The 20,715-nt window shown below is 44.2% G+C and overlaps 1 protein-coding gene across 1 annotated transcript in view; it reads right to left on the bottom strand.

The window, feature by feature from the left end:
- Nucleotides 1–2,074: 2,074 nt before the first annotated feature.
- Nucleotides 2,075–20,715, bottom strand: part of LOC147624734 (uncharacterized) — a 60,489-nt gene continuing 41,848 nt past the window's right edge. The window contains exons 7-12 of the mRNA XM_086819766.1: nt 3,999–4,248; nt 3,784–3,873; nt 3,520–3,665; nt 3,283–3,387; nt 3,099–3,187; nt 2,075–3,021 (exon numbers count right to left, since the gene is read on the bottom strand). Coding sequence (XP_086675892.1) covers nt 2,529–3,021; nt 3,099–3,187; nt 3,283–3,387; nt 3,520–3,665; nt 3,784–3,873; nt 3,999–4,248 — 1,173 coding nt within the window. The 3' untranslated portion in view covers nt 2,075–2,528. The remainder of the gene's footprint in view (nt 3,022–3,098; nt 3,188–3,282; nt 3,388–3,519; nt 3,666–3,783; nt 3,874–3,998; nt 4,249–20,715) is intronic.

The raw sequence follows: 20,715 nt of genomic DNA, 5'->3' as shown, positions 1-20,715 counted from the left end.
GAAGTAATGTGCTTACTAACACCACTGTCAAAATACTAAACATATATATCTCTAACAGCCATGCATACATCCTTATGTGAAGGGTCATAACTATATTGCGTAATAAAATCCCAATCATCATGTGTATAATTTACAAATTCTTTATTTTTTTGCATTGGATGTTGATGCAACAAGTACAACCATACCTGAGTCTCCAGTCGTTTTTTGCATTCAATAATGTAGTGACCAAGTTTTCTACAATAGTTACATTTGTCCTTTTTCTTTGGCTTGTCTTCCTTGTCTGTAGGCTTGCTTGATGACTTTGATTTCGGCATGTAACTACCCTAAAGAAAGGATTAACCTTTGTATCTTTGTTGACTAGCAACAAAGGGCTGATCTCTTGTACGAATGACAAATCTGTTTCTCCTGGATTGCTCTTCTTGCAAAAGAGCACAATAACCGACTCCTCAAACTTCAAGGCATTTGGATTGCCTTTCATCGTGAGTTTGATGGTGAAGAAAAACCTTGATATGAGTCCGACAACGCATTCAAGATAGTAAGAACCAATGAACTATCATGATATATTTCATCAACACTAGTCAATTGCTCCTTAAAATCCTTGATTTTTGTAAAGAAACTGTCCATGATAAAGTGCATTAAAGTAATTTAGGAAAACTCTTAATGTAGCTATTGTTGAAGTCAAAATCACTGGAGAGATAAAAGAATTCTTGTAACTTGCAAGGTTTATAGAAAATTTGTTCATCTCTTGAGAAAAGTGTGGAATTTGTTGCATATGGTGTTGATCAACTAAAAAGTCATCTTAAAGGGAGTCTAGCGGATGGTCATTCTCTCTCTAAACATAACTCTTACAAATTAAAGAAAAAATGGACCTTAAATTGACAAAACTGAAGTTGTTGGGACAACTTGGCAACCAAGTTGAGGCAAACCCAGCTCAAGATCGACACCAAATGTTTAAAACATTTTGGTGATGACCGACATGGTTTGAGAACTTCTTGAGAGAGCGAACCTTGAGATTCCTAGTCACGCACTCGGTCCTTCATTGGAGCTTCGCCCAAAGATATTGCAGTTTCGTGCTTCAGCACCAAATACGTTTTAATCAAGTACTAACCTTAGCCTTGTCGAATCATATGTTGATTGGGCCTTACCTTCAAACCACAATACAACTCCCCCATGTGGGTACACTAACTTGTCCAACACATCCTCACTCCATCGTTGTCACACTGGAATGCTTCTTTACTAAGGAAGTTGAAAACAAAAGCTCTCTTTCTTCGTGATGGTTCTGTCACCAAAGATGGTTGGAGAAAAAGAAGCTAATGAGAGCAACCCACAAGAAAATATAATCAAGCAAGCAACCATCTAACATGCAAGAATCCAATAACATACAAGGAAAAGTAGAGGACAAAATAACTCAAATATTCTATTAGAAGAAAATGAATGTGTATTGTTTGTTATCAAAATTGTCTTATATACAAAGTGACTAATGTTCACAATAGGCCAACCAAACTCAAAAATGATCCCCAACACTATTACTAAAGCAAATATGTACACAAAAGCCTTAAGACTTTCCCTATTTGACATTAAAAGCTCATAGGAAAAGGCTGCTTTATTTGGTGTTACCAAAAATAAGTGGCCATTTGAGCAAGTAAGATAGTAAATCACTTCGAGCAAATCAAACCATGTTAATTTATAAAGTGGTTAGCAATATGCCTAACACTTGTTAACAAAAAAAAGAACAAGAGAAAGAACAATTAGTACATAGCTCATCTCATCACTCATGACACCTTGTCCAACTAGGTGAACAACCACAAAATGTTTAATGGAGTAATACCATGGTCCCGAAAGTGGTGGTTGTCTTACTTGGATAGGGAGGTTGCAAAGTAATGTGGTTGCATTGAACAATACAGCTACCATTATTTAACAGAAAGTTTGCTATGAACCAAGGTTCCCCTACATCCTCAAATGCTCACACCAAATTAGGATTGCTGATTGTTATTAACTCAAACTAAAAATGTTAATTGAAGAATTCTTTTAAAAAAAAAACTAGATAAAACCAGCAACAAAGCTACCTGCTGTAGACAGTATAAGAGTACCCACCTCACTCATTATATGCATGGAAAACGGTACTGAAAACTCTACATGATGAGCACCCAACTCACTGACCATATGGACAAGGGGAGATCTTGGATTGGGAACTTTTGAAACACTAGTGTAATATAGTCTAAGGTAGAACATATTTTCTATTTCTAGTTAGGTTAGTAACACGTACCCTTGTTTTGATTCGTCAAGTGTGGGAGCCTGTGCTATGGTAGCCCGGGCTTTCTTACTTTAAGGAAAGCCCTTGCTTGTGTTGGGTACTGAATTAGGGAAACTTGACCCAGAGGCAAGGCTTTTTCCCACATCTCAATGCCCCCTTGCATGCATTGGTTTGAAGTCTGAGGTTTCCATTATATAAGCAGTATCTGGAATAACATCATATCAAAAACCTCATTCTGTTGTAAACTAAAACCCTGAAAAATGCAGTGAGATTCTCACAACTTCCCTTGCTTGATCCTCCGAAAGTTTGCCTTCAGCAGTGCTGGTTCTGGATTTGGCTTTCTCAACTCTATTTGCTTCTTCTGATGGGGAGGAATAGCCAGCCTTGAGGTCAACGTCTGGTTGTGAGACGGCTTTCGACAAGCCTGTAATGGGAGCAGAGGTTTTATAGATAGCTGACTGAAGGATGTGCTGCTACCTCCAGCTAACAGAGGTGAAGTCGGGGCACTCAAGGAACTGGGGGGTGCCTGCACTGGAAATAATTCTTGACGTATCCCTCCAGCTTGTGGACTTCTGTCCCTTAAAAATTGGTTGGTAGTGCTCGTTGTTGATTTTTCAGGGGTCCATGTTATACTCTCTCCTCTTGATTCCATGGCAAAGCTTGGCTCAGTAGACTGGAGCTGCGATGAATTGTTGATACAAGTCGATTTTTGGCTCAAAGGAAGCTGCCCTGGGTTAACATTCTGTGCCCTCTGACCAGGCAATGGACTGTGAAGTAGAAAAAGTACACGGTAAGTGATGGAAAATATGATTCATAAATGCCAGCAGACAAAGAATCAACTTACCGAAACTGCAGGCTTTCTTTGGCAAGCCAATAAAGTTTAGCATGGAGGCCTCTCTGATGATTTAGAGGGTTGTAAGTCTCAGTACCAATCTGCAGGTTTCAGGAAGGAGTCAAACAAATCAACCTTTAAAACATGGATGTGCTTCTAGAGCTTGCAGACTTTATGAAAAATTCGCTTTTCAAACCTTAGATACGCAAGAGCTGACAGAGTCTCTCAGTTCCACCGGTATGTTGTAATCTTTTATTTCTGGAGGTGAGAGTCTCAAAAACTCTTCTGACGCTGCTATTCTCTTGAAAACATGGAACAGAAGTGCCAAGCAAAAGCAATATTCAGTCTTATTATTATGGCAATGCAACAACTCACTCATACACGTGCATAACATATACTAGACAATCAATGAATTGTCTCAAATGATGCTTACTCTTGCAAGAAATGACCTATTTTCTGCTGGAAGCAATAGGTAGTAGCAGGGAAAAGACTTTTCCATCATCATGTCAATGTCTGAAGTGGATGTGCAGAGTAAACCACAGTCTTGTGAGTGAACAGCCTCGCAGAGAGTTGCAAAAACTGCAGAAGGGACAACAGTAAGAATATTCTGTCCTTATAAAACTGGCTGTTGATAGTCTTCGATCATCTCATAGAGAGCTTAAGACGTCTTCAAGATTAACAACAGTCCCATACTTACCACCATCATTGATTTCCAGGTTATCTTCATCGTCATCTAAGTCGACTTCCGAGGACGGCACCACATTATAAGGATCTCCAAACAGCAAACCTTTGGTTTGATCAAGAAACATTGTCATCAACGGTCCACCTGAATTCTCTGAAGACTCCTAGTGTTCCTTCAACCTTGACAAAAGTATTAGACAAGTTTGCAGATAAATTGCAGTGACTCCAAACCTTCACTTAGGGTATTCAATGCTACACATTTCAGCACAGTAAAAGTCAAGGCCGGCCTGGGGCTGATAAGAAACTTTGCAGGCTCCAGTGGGCTTTTAAAAGATGGCAAGTAAAGAACAGTCTGAGATCCAATTTTGATGCCATTTGAAGTGAAATCATGATTGTCAAGCTCCTGTCCAGTGTATGGGCAGAGCATCCCTGTTTTCTCTCTGGCACCAGGATATAGGATTGCTCCATGGCACCTGCATGTCTGAAAAAAAGCATATATTACAGCTGATAATCATTACAATGCAGGTCTGATAGATTTTTATTGAACCTTGGTTTTATACTTCAGCTATCTGCAAGATGATCCTCGACCCATGCTCTTAACCAAACCCATGTTATTAAAAAAACTTATCGTTTTACTACAAGCCGACACGCACTTGAGATTTCCGTAATGCATTTGTTAAATGGACTAGAATCTGTCATTTACAGAACATACGGATGCAATAATAAAACAGGTGCATAGAATATTTGAAAATGTGGTAAACGTATGGACATTGCTAGCCTTACACGTTGAAAGATGAAATAAAGGATTTTTAAAACCATAATTGCAGATGAGTTTTTTAGCACCATGTGCTATCCTTAAAAAACCTTACATACACTCTTCAAGAACGAGTTGGAAGGAGTAAGGCTACTAAAGTATGATAATATTTTTGAGATTAGCTTGGTAGATCTTGCAACTTGTACTACCTTGCTCATATATTTGCAAGAATGTACAAGCCCTAAGATTCCAGTCTGTTTGAATGGGTTTTGGTAGGTTCTCTGAAGCATGCAAGTGACATTGTGAAAATGCACATTTGTACAGTTATGGATGGAGCGTAAAGCATCCTGCAAAGTCAGTTTTCAGGAAAGACAAGAAACCTTATCTCAAAACTGCCAGAGACAATTGAGGAAGAAACAAAATAATGGGATGAATGCCCAAAGTAACCTTTGACTAGTAACATGTCATCGGTTTTGCCTTAAGGGGGGTAGTACACTTTTGAAGGTCTATTCTTGCATTGGATTCAGCATTAGAAATCTTAGAATCCCTAATCTCAGAACTGCATTCATTGATGGTGGGATCTAAAATTCCTCTCCATATAATAATAATTCCAGGGTCTACCACAGCTCCGCTAACTGAACCACATCCTCAATCGATTTATTAAGGTGGCTGAAAAAAATAACTTGACCAACACATACGTGACCAAAACAATCCTACTCAAATAAGAAGCTGGCATCCTTATGAGTTCCAAAGCTTCTTTTTTTTTACAGAGGTAGTATAAGGAGATGTGTATATATAAATGCATGTCAGCGGCGTTACCGAGGTCCAGAATTGATAAAATGAAACAATCACAAAACTACAGTTAGACCTGAGGTTAAGAACCAGCAGAAAGCTCTACCAAAGAAAGCAAGAAAAAGTTGGATACTTGGTGGATTGATTAGTTTTTATGTAAGCAAGTGCAAGTGCAGGAGGTAGGAGTCCACACAGTTAATGCATTACACTTCAATCTATGATTAAAATTGAGCATATAATCTTTTCATGCGCCCACCAGAACAGAACTAGGCTGCCTACCACACTTCTTTTGTTGGGAACCACTGTTAAGCATAAAATGAGATACATAATCACTGCTGTAGAAGCCAATCACAAATATCTCTGCTCCATACTGTCACCAGCTGAACTTATCCCAAGCCTTGTTGGATTTTTGTGTCTCACTATTATGTTGGATGAAATTTGAGAGGCACTCAAGGGCTTGGTGCCCGTGTTTGAGATGAATGTACAAGCTTACGAGAATGGGAGACTGTCCAACGCAACTTGTGCACTGCATTTAAATCTTGTTGGTGAAAGATGATGTCCTTAAATGTGTGCATCATTTGATAGCAAAGTTTAGTCTATTGTTAAAACACCTGTGGAATGGCCACAGGATACAAGGACACCTAGAATAAACCCCAAGGATACGGACCTCAAGAAGTGGTTTCTACCGCCTCACTATCTTGAGCGGCTCGAGGATGAGTAGTAGAGGAGATTGCGCTAGAACGCGCATCAAGTCCTCCAATTCGCCAATAAGTCACTCACTTGGCTTTATAGTTGCAAAAATCAGAAGAGGACATGACCTTTACAGTTTAGACCGTAGTAGCAACAGAAGGAGAACGGGAACGGAACAAAACCTCCATCAAGGGAACAGGAACATGCCACAGGGGGAATGGGAATGAGGGGGGAATGGTAAGAGGGAATGACCTAGATAATTCCTAGAAATGACATTAAATCTTAACATACATTGCTCATTTTAAAACCCGTATTACGTAACCTAAAAACAAAAAGAAATGCGTATGGAATTTGCAAAAGTTCAGATGTAACCAAATCAGAGATACACTAAAGTCTACTGCACCACACAATTTGCGAATACATACTAATAGATCTCAGAGTTCAAAATAAATTAGCTCACATCATACATGACATAAGTAACAAAGACACAAAATATGGCCCGCGGCCTAAATAGAAGAAACAACCTAGGTCCCAAGCAATAAACTTGCCCAAAGCGGCACATGCAAATGACACAAAATGTGGGCTCCACACTTAAGAGTCCAAGCCTCAAGGTGACATGCAAATAGTAAGGAGATCTCATGCATGGCTATTGCCAGTGATGCCTTCAAGGAGACTATCATCTATGTCATCCAAGAAAGCCGTATCATCAAGACCAACATCTGCAACATCCAAAGCTTCAACCCCATCTTGACCAAGATCTCCAAGTACATGTGTCTTCTCATCATCCGAGGACTCCTCATCAAGCAATATAAACTTCTCTGATTTGGGAGAAGCCATATCACCAGACAAGCGCAAATTAGCACTTCAAAATTATCATCAAGTCATTGACTTGTTTTGTCCCAAATTTGTTCCTCTTCTTATGGCCGGACACGCTCCATAGTTGCTCGATTGGAGAGGAGCTTGCACCTTGAGACAAGATCCTAATACCAATGATTGAAGCTCTGGTGTATAAGCGCCATAATCCTTCCACCATAAAGCATCCCCAATCTTAAACCTATCTCTTTGTGCATCAACCGATCCACACCTTCCCAACTTGTTGCGATAAAATCCAAGTTGGTCTTTCACCAACCTTCGTTTATCATCATCATGAACCTGCCTAGAAAGCACTGTCTCCCAACCATCCATTGCCTCATCATCGGCCTCTTGTCCACATCCTTGAAACTCCGGATCCAAGACATACGCAACATCATGCATCGGAGAATGATAACCATTCCATCGTGCTTCACATAATTCACGAACCTCTTCATATTTCTCATCGGACAAGCCCATTTCTCCTATTTTCTCGATCATTAGGTTAACCCCTTCATACGCCTTGCCAATGCATGGCTCCCGTCCATCTACAATCCGCATCAAGGGCATGATCGACTTCATCATAGCAGTGATAGTGTTGTTTTCATCCCAAAATGTCAAGTCTTGTATGGTTCTCACAACCTCTATGTCGGCTCTTAACCGAGAAGGAGCCCATCCCATCCACTCATTGCATACAACCAAGTGCTTCAAAGGCAAGTTTGCTTTGGATAACCTCTTCATCATGAGAAAGTTATAACCAAAGCGTATCTTCGAGTACTTCAAGAGATCCTTTTTGGGCGATCTCTTGCGGAAATCATTCAAAATAAAATCATGGTTTTGAATGAAGCTCATTATCTCCTTGCCTGTTTGAATGTGTGGATCAATCCACGGCAAGCTGCCAATATTCTTCAGTAAGTTGTTGAAACAATGAGCAAAGCATGGACTAAATGTGATATGCGGATACCTTTTTTCAAACTTTAGACCAATTGTTATATTCGTTGCCTCACCATCACCTAAGAATTGAATAACATTCTGTGGGCCAACTTTCTCAATACCTTGGGCCCACTCTTCCACAAGCTAATCTGCAATTTTTCCAGTCCCAGAAGCATCACGTGAGGAAATAAATTGTATTCTTTCTCGGGAATAAGCAACTGTGTCACGCCATTCTTTGTCCAACTTTCATGCACAGATTCTAAAGCACATTCAGTTGCTGCTTTCTCCTTTTGCAACAAGGTAGTGCATAGTGTCTCATAGGAAGGAGGCTTGTATGTTGGACCATATCGTGCAATGTCCTGGACTATTTTAATAAAATACGAGAACCTAGCAACATTGAATGCTACATGATCATGACTAAAGAACCTTGCAACAGCTACATCTACCCTCTCTTTCTTGCGGGGATCCCAAACTGCTCCCAAGGTTTGCTGCTTACCAGAGCTTGCACCCATAGGCTGCGAATCATGGGAAAATGCAAAGCTCCCAAGTCTCCCATTCTGCAATCCATCTCCCATGTTTACATCATCCCCATGTCTAGTGAAGTAAGATGCATCAATTACTGGTTTCTTTCGTGCACATGCTTTCTCCTCTCCACTTGGGTACTTTGCCAAAAGCTCTCTATGCATTTGAGCTGTTGTTCCTCGACATTTAGTCACTTGCGCTTTTTCATTGTTAACATAACATGGCATAATAGATGTGCTCTCACACGGCTTGCTCCTCTTGATGCTGAGCCCAAGGAAGCAATGATTTCAGCAAATTCGAGCAACAAATTGATCAGCCTTTCAAAGATATCCATGAGAGAGCGTGAGAGAAATTGAGCCCTTGTTTGTCTACTGTATAAGGGGGAGAGACTAAAGAGGGAGAGACACTCCAGAGAGAACAAGAGGAGTTTTAATGTTTGCTGCAGATTGTGTGAAAGTTTCAAACTCAAAGAGAAAGAAAGAAAGAAAGAAAGCTGTATTAATGTCTACTAGAGGCCGAACTCGACCTATGAGACGAATCAATGTACAACTATCAATGTCCTCTACATGTCCAGAAAAAAAAGGACAAAATAAACATGAAAGGGTCAGTATGCAACCTATATGCGTAGGCTATACAAGAATGCAATGCAGATCTGTCTTCAAAAGGCCAAAATGACCTATGAGACCAAAAGGTTACATCGAGAGAGAGAGAGAGAGAGAGAGAGAGAGAGAGAGAGAGAGAAATGAAATGAAATGAAATGTTATATTAACGTCTTCAAAAGGCCAAAGTGACCTATGAGACCAAAGTTACAACCATGTGACATCTAATACACTGTCTGGAAAAGAAAAGAAAGAACTAAGTATCTAGCCCCACAATACATCAGTAGGGGGGGCATTCGGAAGCAGCAACTAGGGAGAGTGGGACGCTAATGCTACTAGTCAAAATGGGGTACACGAGTACATGGATACATGAATACATGAATATGGGGGAGTACAAAAGTGACAATGAGTACAACAGTATATGGCTGGAGTCGTAATCATCCTAGGAGCTCTAGTCTGGGTCTCTGCCGGATGGCCTGGATATCTGCCATAGTGAGATGCCTAGTCGGGCGAGCCCGATGCCTCGCAATGATGCTCTGAATCCTCCAGTGTAGGCACTGTCTCCGATGTGAGGATCCGCGAACCCTCGAGCGTCTAGATCTGCCCAACTGGATAGCTCTCTCAACTAGAGTCCCACAGGGTGCTCGCTGCTGGGCTGTCGGCTGTGTCCTCCCGGGTAGTCCCTCTAGAGAGAGAGAGAAAGAAAGAAAGAAAGATTTTATTAACGTCTTCCAAAAGACCGAACTCGGCCTATGAGACAAATCGGAGTACCTGTATGGGGTATCCTCTGTCATCCCAACAAAATAAAAAAGTACTGAATAAAAAAGCTGAATCTGGGTGTGCAGGGGATGAAGCTCTATTACTAGGAGAATGCAAAGCTATATGCATGGAGTGTACAATCATGATATGAGAGAGAGAGAGAGAGAGAGAGAGAGATTTGTTGCCCAAAGTCCCTTCTGTTGTGAAAAATGGGAGAGACAAAGCTAAAACTGAAACTGAAATGAGAGCAAGACTAAAAGGAAACACAAAGCTTAGACATACCTTGAGATGAGTGTAGACAAGACACAAGATTGATACTTTCATTGATGTGACACCCATAATATATAGGTGAGAGTACAAGAGCTGAGCATGAGTGCATATGGGATAAATCCCTGAGTGCCACGTGGCATACACTGAGATGACCAAGACTAAAAGTACTCCTAGTGAGCACTTATTTCCAACACCCTCCTTAAGTGGACACTAGGAGGAAGACAAAAAGACAAGACTAAAGATAAGACCAAGACAGAGAGACTAGACAAGGGTTGAGAGACAAGCTAGAAGACAAGATGGACAAGACTAGAAGACAGACATAAAGACTGATAGACTGAGAGACAAGACATGAGAGACAAAAGATCCTGAGACACCCCTCCTCAAGTGATATCCTCATATGGGTCCACAAGGGTAGGGACAAGAGTGGATCATAGACAGACAGAGAGAGAGACAATCAGCCAGTAGAGTGGTCCCACAGAGAGAGAGACTTTCAGATAGACATGAGAGAGACTGACAAAATAGAAGATAAATGGGGACATAGACAAAATGCCAAAGAGAATGTGGGTAGCTAATCCACAAAAGAGAGGCATATAGACTGATAGACAGAGTGTCAAAGACATGTGACAAGATAGACACACAGGATAGACACATAGACAGAGAGACTGACTGATTGTAGATAGACAGAGAGATGGACCTAGATAGATAATCCCTCCTCAAGGTCAATCCTCCTGCTAGAGTGGGTAATGCAGGGGTGTCTCTTGGATAGGGACTAAGATAAGTCCATGTAGACAAATAGACATGATATTACCCCCATGATCTACATCATTGGTGATCAATGGTGGTAGATAGCATGAAAGCATAGACAAATATGAGAGAGATGGGAAGGTCTTACCACTTGCTGAAATGCAAGGGCAGTGTCTAATCCCGTACAAGATAGAGAAGTCAATGAAATTCAGTATTGAGATTTTTATTTTTTACCTTTTTTTTATTTTTTATTTTTTTTTTAATTTTTCAAGAGATAAAGAGTAGACTGAAAATAGAACACAGCATACACTTGATTGCTGCTTTAAATTTGCTGCTACAGGTCTGGCTGGTCCAATGGACAGCTAACCCACATGTGAAGATGGAGAGGAATAAGCGGGGCGCGAGCAGGTGAGCAGTAGGCACGAAGAGGTGGGTGACCTGCTGCAGCAGCAAGTGGCGCTAAAAGATCTGATGGCAGCAGACGTGCCTTTATTTTGGTCAGCGGAAAGAATAAAAAACACACAGTGGTTTCAGTGGCGAGGCAGTGATGAAGCAGTTCAGAAAATGGAAAGAAAAATGCAGCATAGTAGCACTGCTCTGATACCATGTTGTGAAAAATGGGAGAGACAAAGCTAAAACTGAAACTGAATTGAGAGCAAGACTAAAAGGAAACACAAAGCTTAGACATACCTTGAGATGAGTGTAGACAAGACACAAGATTGATACTTTCATTGATGTGACACCCATAATATATAGATGAGAGTACAAGAGCTGAGCATGAGTGCATATGGGATAAATCCCTGAGTGCCACGGGGCATACACTGAGATGACCAAGACTAAAAGTACTCCTAGTGAGCACTTATTTCCAACACCTTCGCCTACTTCTTTGGCTCAATGGCGCTTGATCTCACTTATGGGTATTATGTATAAAATCTTTACAAATATTTTTGCCAATCGCTTGCAGAAGGTGCTTCCTACTCTTATTCATCCATATCAATATGGATTTGTGCATGGCAGGAATATTTTGCATAATATTCTTAATGTTCAAATTGGAGTGGATTATGCCAAGGCAAAGAAGCAAGAGATTGTGATGGTGCAGCTGGATCTTGAAAAAGCTTTTGATCATGTCAGCTTGTCTTTCCTTTCTCAGTTAATGACAGTCATGGGCTTTGGTCCCAAAATGGCTAATTTGGTGCATTTACTTGGCTCTGGCTCTATCACGCGGATTATGCTCAATGAAGGACTTTCGGATGGTATTTCTCTCACATGTTCTCTCCAGCAGTTATGTCCTCTTAGCCCTCTTTTCTTTGCCATTACCACTCATCCTATGTTATCTCGCCTAGATGCTATGGTATCGCATGGTGAAGTGGTTGGTTTGCATCTCCCTCATGGCAAGCAATTGGTTGCTCAAGCCCTTGTGGATGACACTTTTATGTTTCTCAGGGCCGAAAAAGTCAATATAGATCGAACAATGGAAGCTTGGAATAATTTTGCATTGGCTTCTGGGCTAAAAATAAATTCAACAAAATCAGCCCTCATTGTATGCACGGAATTTGATCTTGAGGCATTAGGGTGGCAAGGCCGTGTGGTGCATACGGGAGACATTGTTCGTCATCTTGGGTATCCGGTGGGTGTGGATGTGGACCCCCAAGCGCTTCTTGCTTGGATTTTTGCTCGGATCTCGGATAAATTTGTGTATTGGAAAGCTCAAGGGTGGCCTATGCACGTGAGGATTAAGGTAGCTCAGGTTATTATGCTTAGCATGATTTCCTATTTTTTGCCTTTGCTACCTTGGACGCACAAATCTCTTCTCCATTTGGTTGCTCCCGTTCGGTTTATGTTGTGGAAGAGGCAAGGAAATATTATGGGTCAAACATGGATAGCTTGGAATCACATTACGACGCCCAAAAGAATGGGTGGGGCTGCTTTACTGGATGTCCGCTTGCATATGGTGGCACGTAGGTGGGCGCTTTTTCAGGATATGTGTTTGCAGCACCAGCCTTGGGTATTCATGGCTCGTGACTTGATTGAGTTGGAGGGACTGTCACATGGACGGACACGTGTGCAGGCTTCATGGTGGGACATTGTGAATGCAGCTCATCCTGTCCGTATTCGCTCATCTCACATTTTATCGCATATTCTCCTTTCTTGGCATGAAGTTCTACTATTGGCTCGGTGGGATCCTGGTCATGAAAGACTACTTTTGAACTCTTTGCGGTTCGAAACATTTGTGGAGTCGCGTGTCATTGTTTGGCCAGACAGAGATGCTTCACGCATACAACTCAACCGCATGGTCAGGTTAGGCTTGGTTAGAATCCGAGATGCTGTGATACCTGGTCGTGACAGGCCATATTCGTTTCGTCGTATTCGGCAGCACTTTAGGGTTCCTCGGACATTTCAGCCACTATGGGTTGACATCATGCATGCAGTTGAGCCTTTTACTCCATTGCCTCGGCCATCTGCAGATCAGCCTTGGCTTGATTAGGCACTACGTAAATCTGGTGACTTGATATCACTTTCAGCTAACCAGGTCTATCATAAGCTCGTATCAGAGAAAGATTGGGTTTCAGCCAAGGCCAATAAGGTGTGGGGATTGCACAAGTCTAAATCATGGTGGTAGAAAACTCTTATGCGTGGTTGGCAATCTAAACTCCCTTACCAAGGTAAGGTTTTCATTTGGAGGATGTTGGTGGGAGGGTTACCTACACGGGATCAGCTCAGCCGTCGTAAAATTACATTGGCCTCTTGCTTCTTCTGCACGACATGCACTGAAATAGTTATGCATCGTTCATGAGTTGTCCAGTGGCCCGTCGGATTTGGTCTTTTGTCTCTCGCGTTTAGGAGGCAGTAGAGAGGTCTACTGTTTCGGCTCATCAGTGGATATTTGGGATTTGTCCTCAAGTCATTACTTCGGGGACAGTCACCTTGTGATATTCCATTTCCTTAGATGGACAGGACTTTGGCAGATTTGCTCTACACGGAATGGGTTCATCTTTGATTCCTTGTCTGGAATACATGGACACATTCTACGTATCCGCGGTTTGCTGCTTTGGCAGTTTTCTTCTCTTCTCTCAGCTCAGCTACTGGATGCAAATGTTATTTCGTTATGGTCTACGGCAACTCGGCTGGCTCATCTTTGATGCTTTTATCTGGGATGCTTATTTGGCTAGGAGGCTTTCTTATTAGTGTCCAAGTTTGCATGGTCATGATCCTTTAGAGGATCTTTTGTGGGGGTTTTTTTGGGGCCATAGGTTCTGTGTGAGCCATGTAGCTGATGTACATTTTTACATATAATATAAAACACCATTTCACCCAAAAAAAAAAGAGAGAGAGAGAAAGAAAGCAAGCTGTATTAACGTCTACTAGAGGCCGCGAACTCCACCTATGAGACAAATCAATGTACAACTGTCAATGTCTTCTCGATGTCTAGAAAAAAAAAGAACAAAATGAACATGAAATAAACTATGAAAGTAGTGGGGGGGTGTGATGGATGGAGCACTACTGCTAGAGGCTCAATATGCAACCTATACGCGCAGGGTATACAAGAATGCAATGCAGATCTGTCTAGCTCCAACCAGTACCATAATGGGGGTGTAATATGTGATACATAGGCGATGGCGAGGCCAAAATACTTCGGAGCATGATCTCCCGGTGTGAGTGCAAGTGAGCGAGCCACTCCTGGATATGGTGCTGATGTCCAGCCTGTATCTCTGTGATCTCCCTCTGATGTAGTCTGGGAGTCTGGTAGCCTGGTGCTCTAGGTCTTCGTCTGGCGCTCGGAGGTCCGCATCGCACTAAAGTGTAACCCCCTCGTGTGTCAGGATAGCCACTGGGATAGATCTCTGAAAGAAATCAGTGAGCTGGAGCTGTCGCCCACCTCTCCCTGTGGTATGAGTCCGTAGCAATGTCTCTCTGTGGCCCTGTGTCTCTAGCAAGAACTAGCCAAATCTGCGCTGGTCTGCGGACTCCATGATCTGGCGGAGTGAGGGATGTCCACTGAAGATGGTGGTGTATCTCTCTCTAATGACACTATATCCTGTGCATCTGCATACATAATGTTCCTCACTCTCAACCTCCTCCTGGCATAGTCTGCATATCCTCTCTCCTTTAGGGATCCGTGCTACCCGACCTGCCTCAATCTCAAGCTGGTGTGATGACACTCTGAGCTGGCCAATCCCCACTCGGGCACTGTGAGGCATGTACACATCCATGTATCCAAGTCTCTGTATGAATCCATCCGCTGAGATACACATAAACTGATCCCTATAGTATAGCATCTTCGGCGGTAGAGGCTGACTGGGTGTAATCCAAGTCTCTTGAGTGTATCGCTGCCATAAATCTTGCCGAAGGACTCTGTTCCTCTCACTGTGAGAGAGCTGGATGTGTGGTACATGTATATCATACTGGAAAGGTGGCAGGTGATCTATGTCAAGACCATGCTGAGTGAGCCACTGTATCATCTGTGAATACTATGATCTCCTATCTCCACTCTCTGCTAGCTGCCTGGACTCCTCAAAAGCTCTATGTGAGAGTCGATCTGATGGCATATCTTTGATCCTCTGTATGAAGCAGATCGTCTAGAAGAGGGCCTCTACTAGCATTGGAGGTGCAGAAAACTCCGTCCGCTCCACATCCTCTCGATGTGCTCTGCCGTGTGGTCCCCCTGTATGTAAACTCCCACTGATAGCAGTCTACTTTGGGTAGCTCCCTCTCTGGGCTTTGGTGCGTCTCTGTAAGTAGTATGATGTCCCGTCCCTCCATGACCTTCTCCATCCTCCCAAGATGTGTCCAAAGTGCTCCATTGCACTTCCAAACTGCTATGTGTATCTGTGAATCTCGATCCTCCATAGCCGATGTCCCATAGGCCGCCTGGCGCTAATCGGTGGCCTTGCCATCGATGATGACACGGCCATCGCGATAGAATGCTCTCTTGCCATCTTTCCGGGCCTGTAGGACTCTCGGCATGCATGTTTTCATGTGTTCTATGTGCATCCTTGTAAGGTCGTCATCCAAATAGATGACCCACTTCTCATGAAGGTGACCCTCTCCCTCTCTCCTGCAAACTGTGGATGAGGGCTCCCTTGCATGTTGAGTCTTTCCCGGCTCTCCATGCTTTGGTGAAGGGGAGAGGGTCCTCTTTCCTATAGCCGAGCTTCATGCATAGAAGCTGTCCATCTTTTTCGGGAGTGGAGTCGGGTGTCTCGGCTATACCTGTGCCTCAAATGTTGAGGCGGAGGGAATGCCTCATCTTCTCCTCCTCAATGGTGGTGTGAATGATTTGGTGTTCTTCCCTTTGAGTCTCCTCCCTCACTTCTTTACGGATGTTCTTCTTCACCACCTCAACCCATCCTGACTGCTTGGCTTCGAGTTTTCCCTCCATGTTCTTTGTGATCTTCTTGGAGATCTCTTCTTTGATGGCTGTGAGAGTGTTCTCATTGATCTCCCATTCTTCCTTCTCGGTGTTCTTGACGGCTACCAGTTCCACTTTCAATGCACTCACCTCCTCCTTGAGTGCTGTGTTCTCTTGTTCAAGGTCCGTGACCCGTGCTTCGAGGGCCATGCTGTGCCAGTGTAGTTTGTTCTCCACCTCATTGAGGTTGGAATTGGATGTCTTCTTGTTCTCCTTGATTATTGCCTTCATTGCCGTCTCGAGGGCCTCGAGCTTCTCTTGGAGGCTCGGAGCCATTCCTCGAGCTTACTCTACAGCGCTTCCCACACGCAGGGACGAGAGAGAGAAAGAAAGAAAGAAAGAAAGATATATTAACGTCTGCAAAAGGCCAAAATTGGCCTATGAGACAAACAAGTAGTACAATGATGTTCCTCCAATCATCAAGAGGAAAATGTGGAGTGAGAATAAAATGTACAAGTATGACAACACGACCATAGGGGACTCAATAGTGGTGTACGAACGAGAGGGTGTGGATGGAGTACTAGGGCTACTAATGCATCTCTATATGCTGAAGGGGTGATACAAGTATGATATGTTATCTACTCCTAACTCCATCCAGTCCCATAGTCTGGGTACAATATGTCATACATCCGATCTGAGGATGCCGTAAATGTCTGGAACATGCGTCCTAGATCAGAGCAAAAATGTGCTGACTGCTCCTGGACCTCATGTTGGTGTCGAGACCGGATGGCCGCGATCTCTCTGTGGTGTAGCTGTGGTGTCTGGTAGCTGGTAAATGTGACCCCAAGGTATACATATGAGCCCACCACCTCTACCTGTCCCCGGGCTAGTGTAAGGATAGTCTGGCATCTGACTGCTGCTGATGTATGAAAGACCATAACCTTGGTTTTCCCAAGGTTCACTGTGAGTCCTCGCTCCGCACAGAAAGTATCCAGGGCCTGTAGATGCCTTTGTGGCCCTGTGCGAGTATCCGACACAAGAATCATATCATCAGCACATAATAGAATGTGTGCAGTCGTACCTAAGATGTCAATCCCAGAGCCTCCTCCGTGTATGATGTAGTATGCTACCTCGTCGATGTATAAGCCAAAGAGTGTCGGGGAGAGAGGGCAGCCTTGCTACACACCAATGGTGCTGGCAATCATATCAGATAGTCCCCTTGGGCATGTAACTCGTCCAAACACTTGCTCATATAATCTGTAAATCCCCCACATCATGTCGGGGGTATGCCCAATGTCTGTAAGCGGTGGAAGAGGCGCTCTCTCGGGACTATGTCGAAGGCTTTGCGGAAGTCCACAAAACAGCAATAGAGTCTCTATCTCCGTGCCCGAGTTTGGTCAATCAAGCATCTCAGGGTGAAAATGTGATCAATAGTAGAGAAGGCTCGCCCAAAAACCTGCCTGACGAGGGCACGAAGCCCCTCCCTCTCAGCCTGTGTGCTCAATTCTGCCTCCAGGATAGCCCCATAGAGTTTGGCCAAGGTATGACCAATCATGATAGTCCTGTAATTACCGGGGTCCAACATGTCCCCAGCTTTGTGGATCGGTACAATAGTGTGCATCGTCCACTCAGCCGGGCAACCTTCTACCAGAGCCATGTTAAAGAGGTAAGCAATAAAAGGAGAGAGTGTGTCAGCTGCATAAATGAAATGCTCACCCTGTAAGCCGGTGTGATCCTCAGCTCTCCCATGTTGGAATCTATGTATACCTCGAGATACCATATCGGTAGTAAAGAAAACCAATGAGGTCGGTGGAGTCTCAGTGGGGCGAGGGATGAGTGGCTGGTGCAGAACATCATAAAGACCTTTTGCATAACTCTGCCAACGTTGAGGATCAGTAATCGGGGTGGGGGCCGTGGCTCTTTGAGAGAGAGAGAGAGAGAGAGAGAGAGAGAGTTATCTTGCTCCTTTGGGGGCGTGAGGAAGGGTGGGCGAAGGCGGCGGCTACGCATAGAGGCGCGAAGCGAGCCAACCCAGCGAGCTAGCACGCAGGCACGCGTGACGGGAGAGAGCAAGCGCAAGTGAGAGGGAGGGGACGGAGCAAAGAGAGAGAAAGAAAGAAAGAAAGAAAGATATAATTAAGCATCTGCTAAAGACCCAATGGGCCTATAAGACCAAAGTGGTACAATAATGTCCATGGCATATCTCATCATGGAATGGAAAATAAAATAAAATGAAAACATAAATTTATCTATCTCACTGGGGTGATAAAAAACTGTCCATGGAAACTCGTCATGGAATACTAAGAACATAAAAACATGGGAGCAACATCAGCTCCGAGTAGATGGTATACCACTCTCCAAAATGTCAAGCATGGGGTTCATGAGTATGGCCGAGAGCTCTCTCTCAACTATGTCACGCGGAGAGGTAGCTCCATGGCAGTGGAGCATGTCTTGGATCTGGAGCTGATGAGGTGATCGTGGCTGACGGGGGATTTGAGGGCATCGGGCACGCTGGAGTGCAGAGGCTCAGTCTGAGGTAACTCCTCTCGAGCGAGGTAGGTCCAGAGCAACTCGTGGAGGATCCACGAGATCCACTATGTCCGTATCCTCCACCTCTTGGGTCCGGAAGAAACTGGTGATGGTTGGCTGCCGAGGGAGGGGGCAGGGTGGCTGGGGCCTGTGTCTCAAGAAGGTGTCCCTAGTCCAGAGCTCAGGCAGGAAGAGACCCAGGCAACGCTGGTCCTGGAAGTCAATGATCTTGGAGAGTGGACCGAATCCCTCACAAAATAGACAGTGAAACCTCCCGCGGATCTCATACTATACTGGGCAGCGGCATATGTAATGCTCCTCCGTCTCAACCTCTGTGTGGCATAGTCGGCAAATCCTCTCCTCTTTGGGTATCCGTACGAGCTTCCCGGCTCTGAAGATGCGCTCAACTCTACCTGTCTCCGGCGGTGGGAAGAAACCCGTATCTAGCCAATCGCAATCCGCATGGCATGGGACATGTGAACACTCAAGTAGCCCGACTGCTGGATGAATCCATCCTCAGTGAGTGTGAGGAAGTGGTCTCTGTAAAAGTGCATCTTCGTGGGGAGCTCTGGGGGTGTGATCCATGTGCATTGTGTGTAGAGGCTAAGAAGATCTGACCGGATAACCCAGTTGGTATCTTCGTGAGACAGCCCGAAGAAAGGGGAGTCCAAACTGTACTGAAGGGGGTGTAGGCGGTCCATGCGCTCAACTCTACCTGTCTCCGGCGGTGGGAAGAAACCCGTATCTAGCCAATCGCAATCCGCATGGCATGGGACATGTGAACACTCAAGTAGCCCGACTGCTGGATGAATCCATCCTCAGTGAGTGTGAGGAAGTGGTCTCTATAAAAGTGCATCTTCGTGGGGAGCTCTGGGGGTGTGATCCATGTGCATTGTGTGTAGAGGCTAAGAAGATCTGACCGGATAACCCAGTTGGTATCTTCGTGAGACAGCCCGAAGAAAGGGGAGTCCAAACTGTACTGAAGGGGGTGTAGGCGGTCCATGCAAAGCCCATATATTGAGAACCAAGTGGAAACTAGTGCATACCATACTCCAAAGTGTCCCTCAAGTGCTAGCTGTCTGGAGGACTCCAGGGCAAGCCTCAGGTACCTGTGGGGATCCATGTGACTGATGATGCGATGAGGGTACATGACTGTCTGGAAGAGTGCCTCCACTACCATCGGGGCTACAGCAAACTCTGCCTGGAGAGAGAAAGAAAGAAAGAAAGAAAGATTTTATTAACGTCTTCCAAAAGACCAAACTCGGCCTATGAGACAAATCAGTGTACCTGTATCGGGTATCCTCTGTCATCCCAACAAAATGAAAAAGTACTGAACTAAAAAGCTGAATCTGGGTGTGCAATAAGTACAATGAGTGAGGGAGAGGATGGAGCTCTACTACTAGGAGAATGCAAAGCATCAATGAAGGGGGTGTCCACAGCTCCATGAAGAACATGCCAGGGTGTGCTCTGAAGCGAGCCAGTCGCTCCGCACCCTCTCTGTGAAACTGAGCTCTGATCTCTGTCATCTCTCTCTGGTATAGGCGTGGTGTCCGAAAGCCAGGTGTCCTGTGTCTCCTGCGGGCTCTGAGTGTCTCTGCTCTCTGGAGAGTAATTCCGAGCCGTGTAGGGGCTGGGAGTGGGATGCATTTCTGAAAAAATGTAGTAATCTGTGTCTTTCGTCCCCCCTCTGGAGCTGTCTGAGCCTGTAATGATGTCTCTCTGTGACGCTGTATGTCTAGAATGAATCTCCCCAATGTGCGTTAGTTTGATCTGGCGTAGGGAATGTGGCTCTCTGAATAAAATGGGATATCTCTCTCCGATGGCTGCATATGCTCTGCATCTGCATACATAATGCTCCTCACTCTCCACCTCCTCTCTGCACAATCTGCATACCCTCTCCTCTCGGGGGATCCGTGCTGCTCTGCCAATCTCAATCTCCAATCGATGTGATGAAACTCTAAGCTGACCAATAGCCACTCGGGAGCCGTGTGGTAAAAAGCCCTCCATGTATCTAGGCCTCTCTATAAATCCATCATCAGTGATACTCATGAAGTGATCTCTGTAGTATAGCATCTTCGGTGGAAGAGGTTGTGTAGGCGATATCCATGTCTCTCGTGTATAGAGCTGTCATAGGTCCTGTCTCAATACTCTCTTCCT

The sequence above is a fragment of the Cibotium barometz genome, chromosome 25 (genome assembly GCF_041138505.1).
Source record: "Cibotium barometz isolate CiBa-2024 chromosome 25, ASM4113850v1, whole genome shotgun sequence".
NCBI classification, from domain to species: domain Eukaryota; kingdom Viridiplantae; phylum Streptophyta; class Polypodiopsida; order Cyatheales; family Cibotiaceae; genus Cibotium; species Cibotium barometz.
This window is presented reverse-complemented; position numbering and strand designations above follow the sequence as displayed.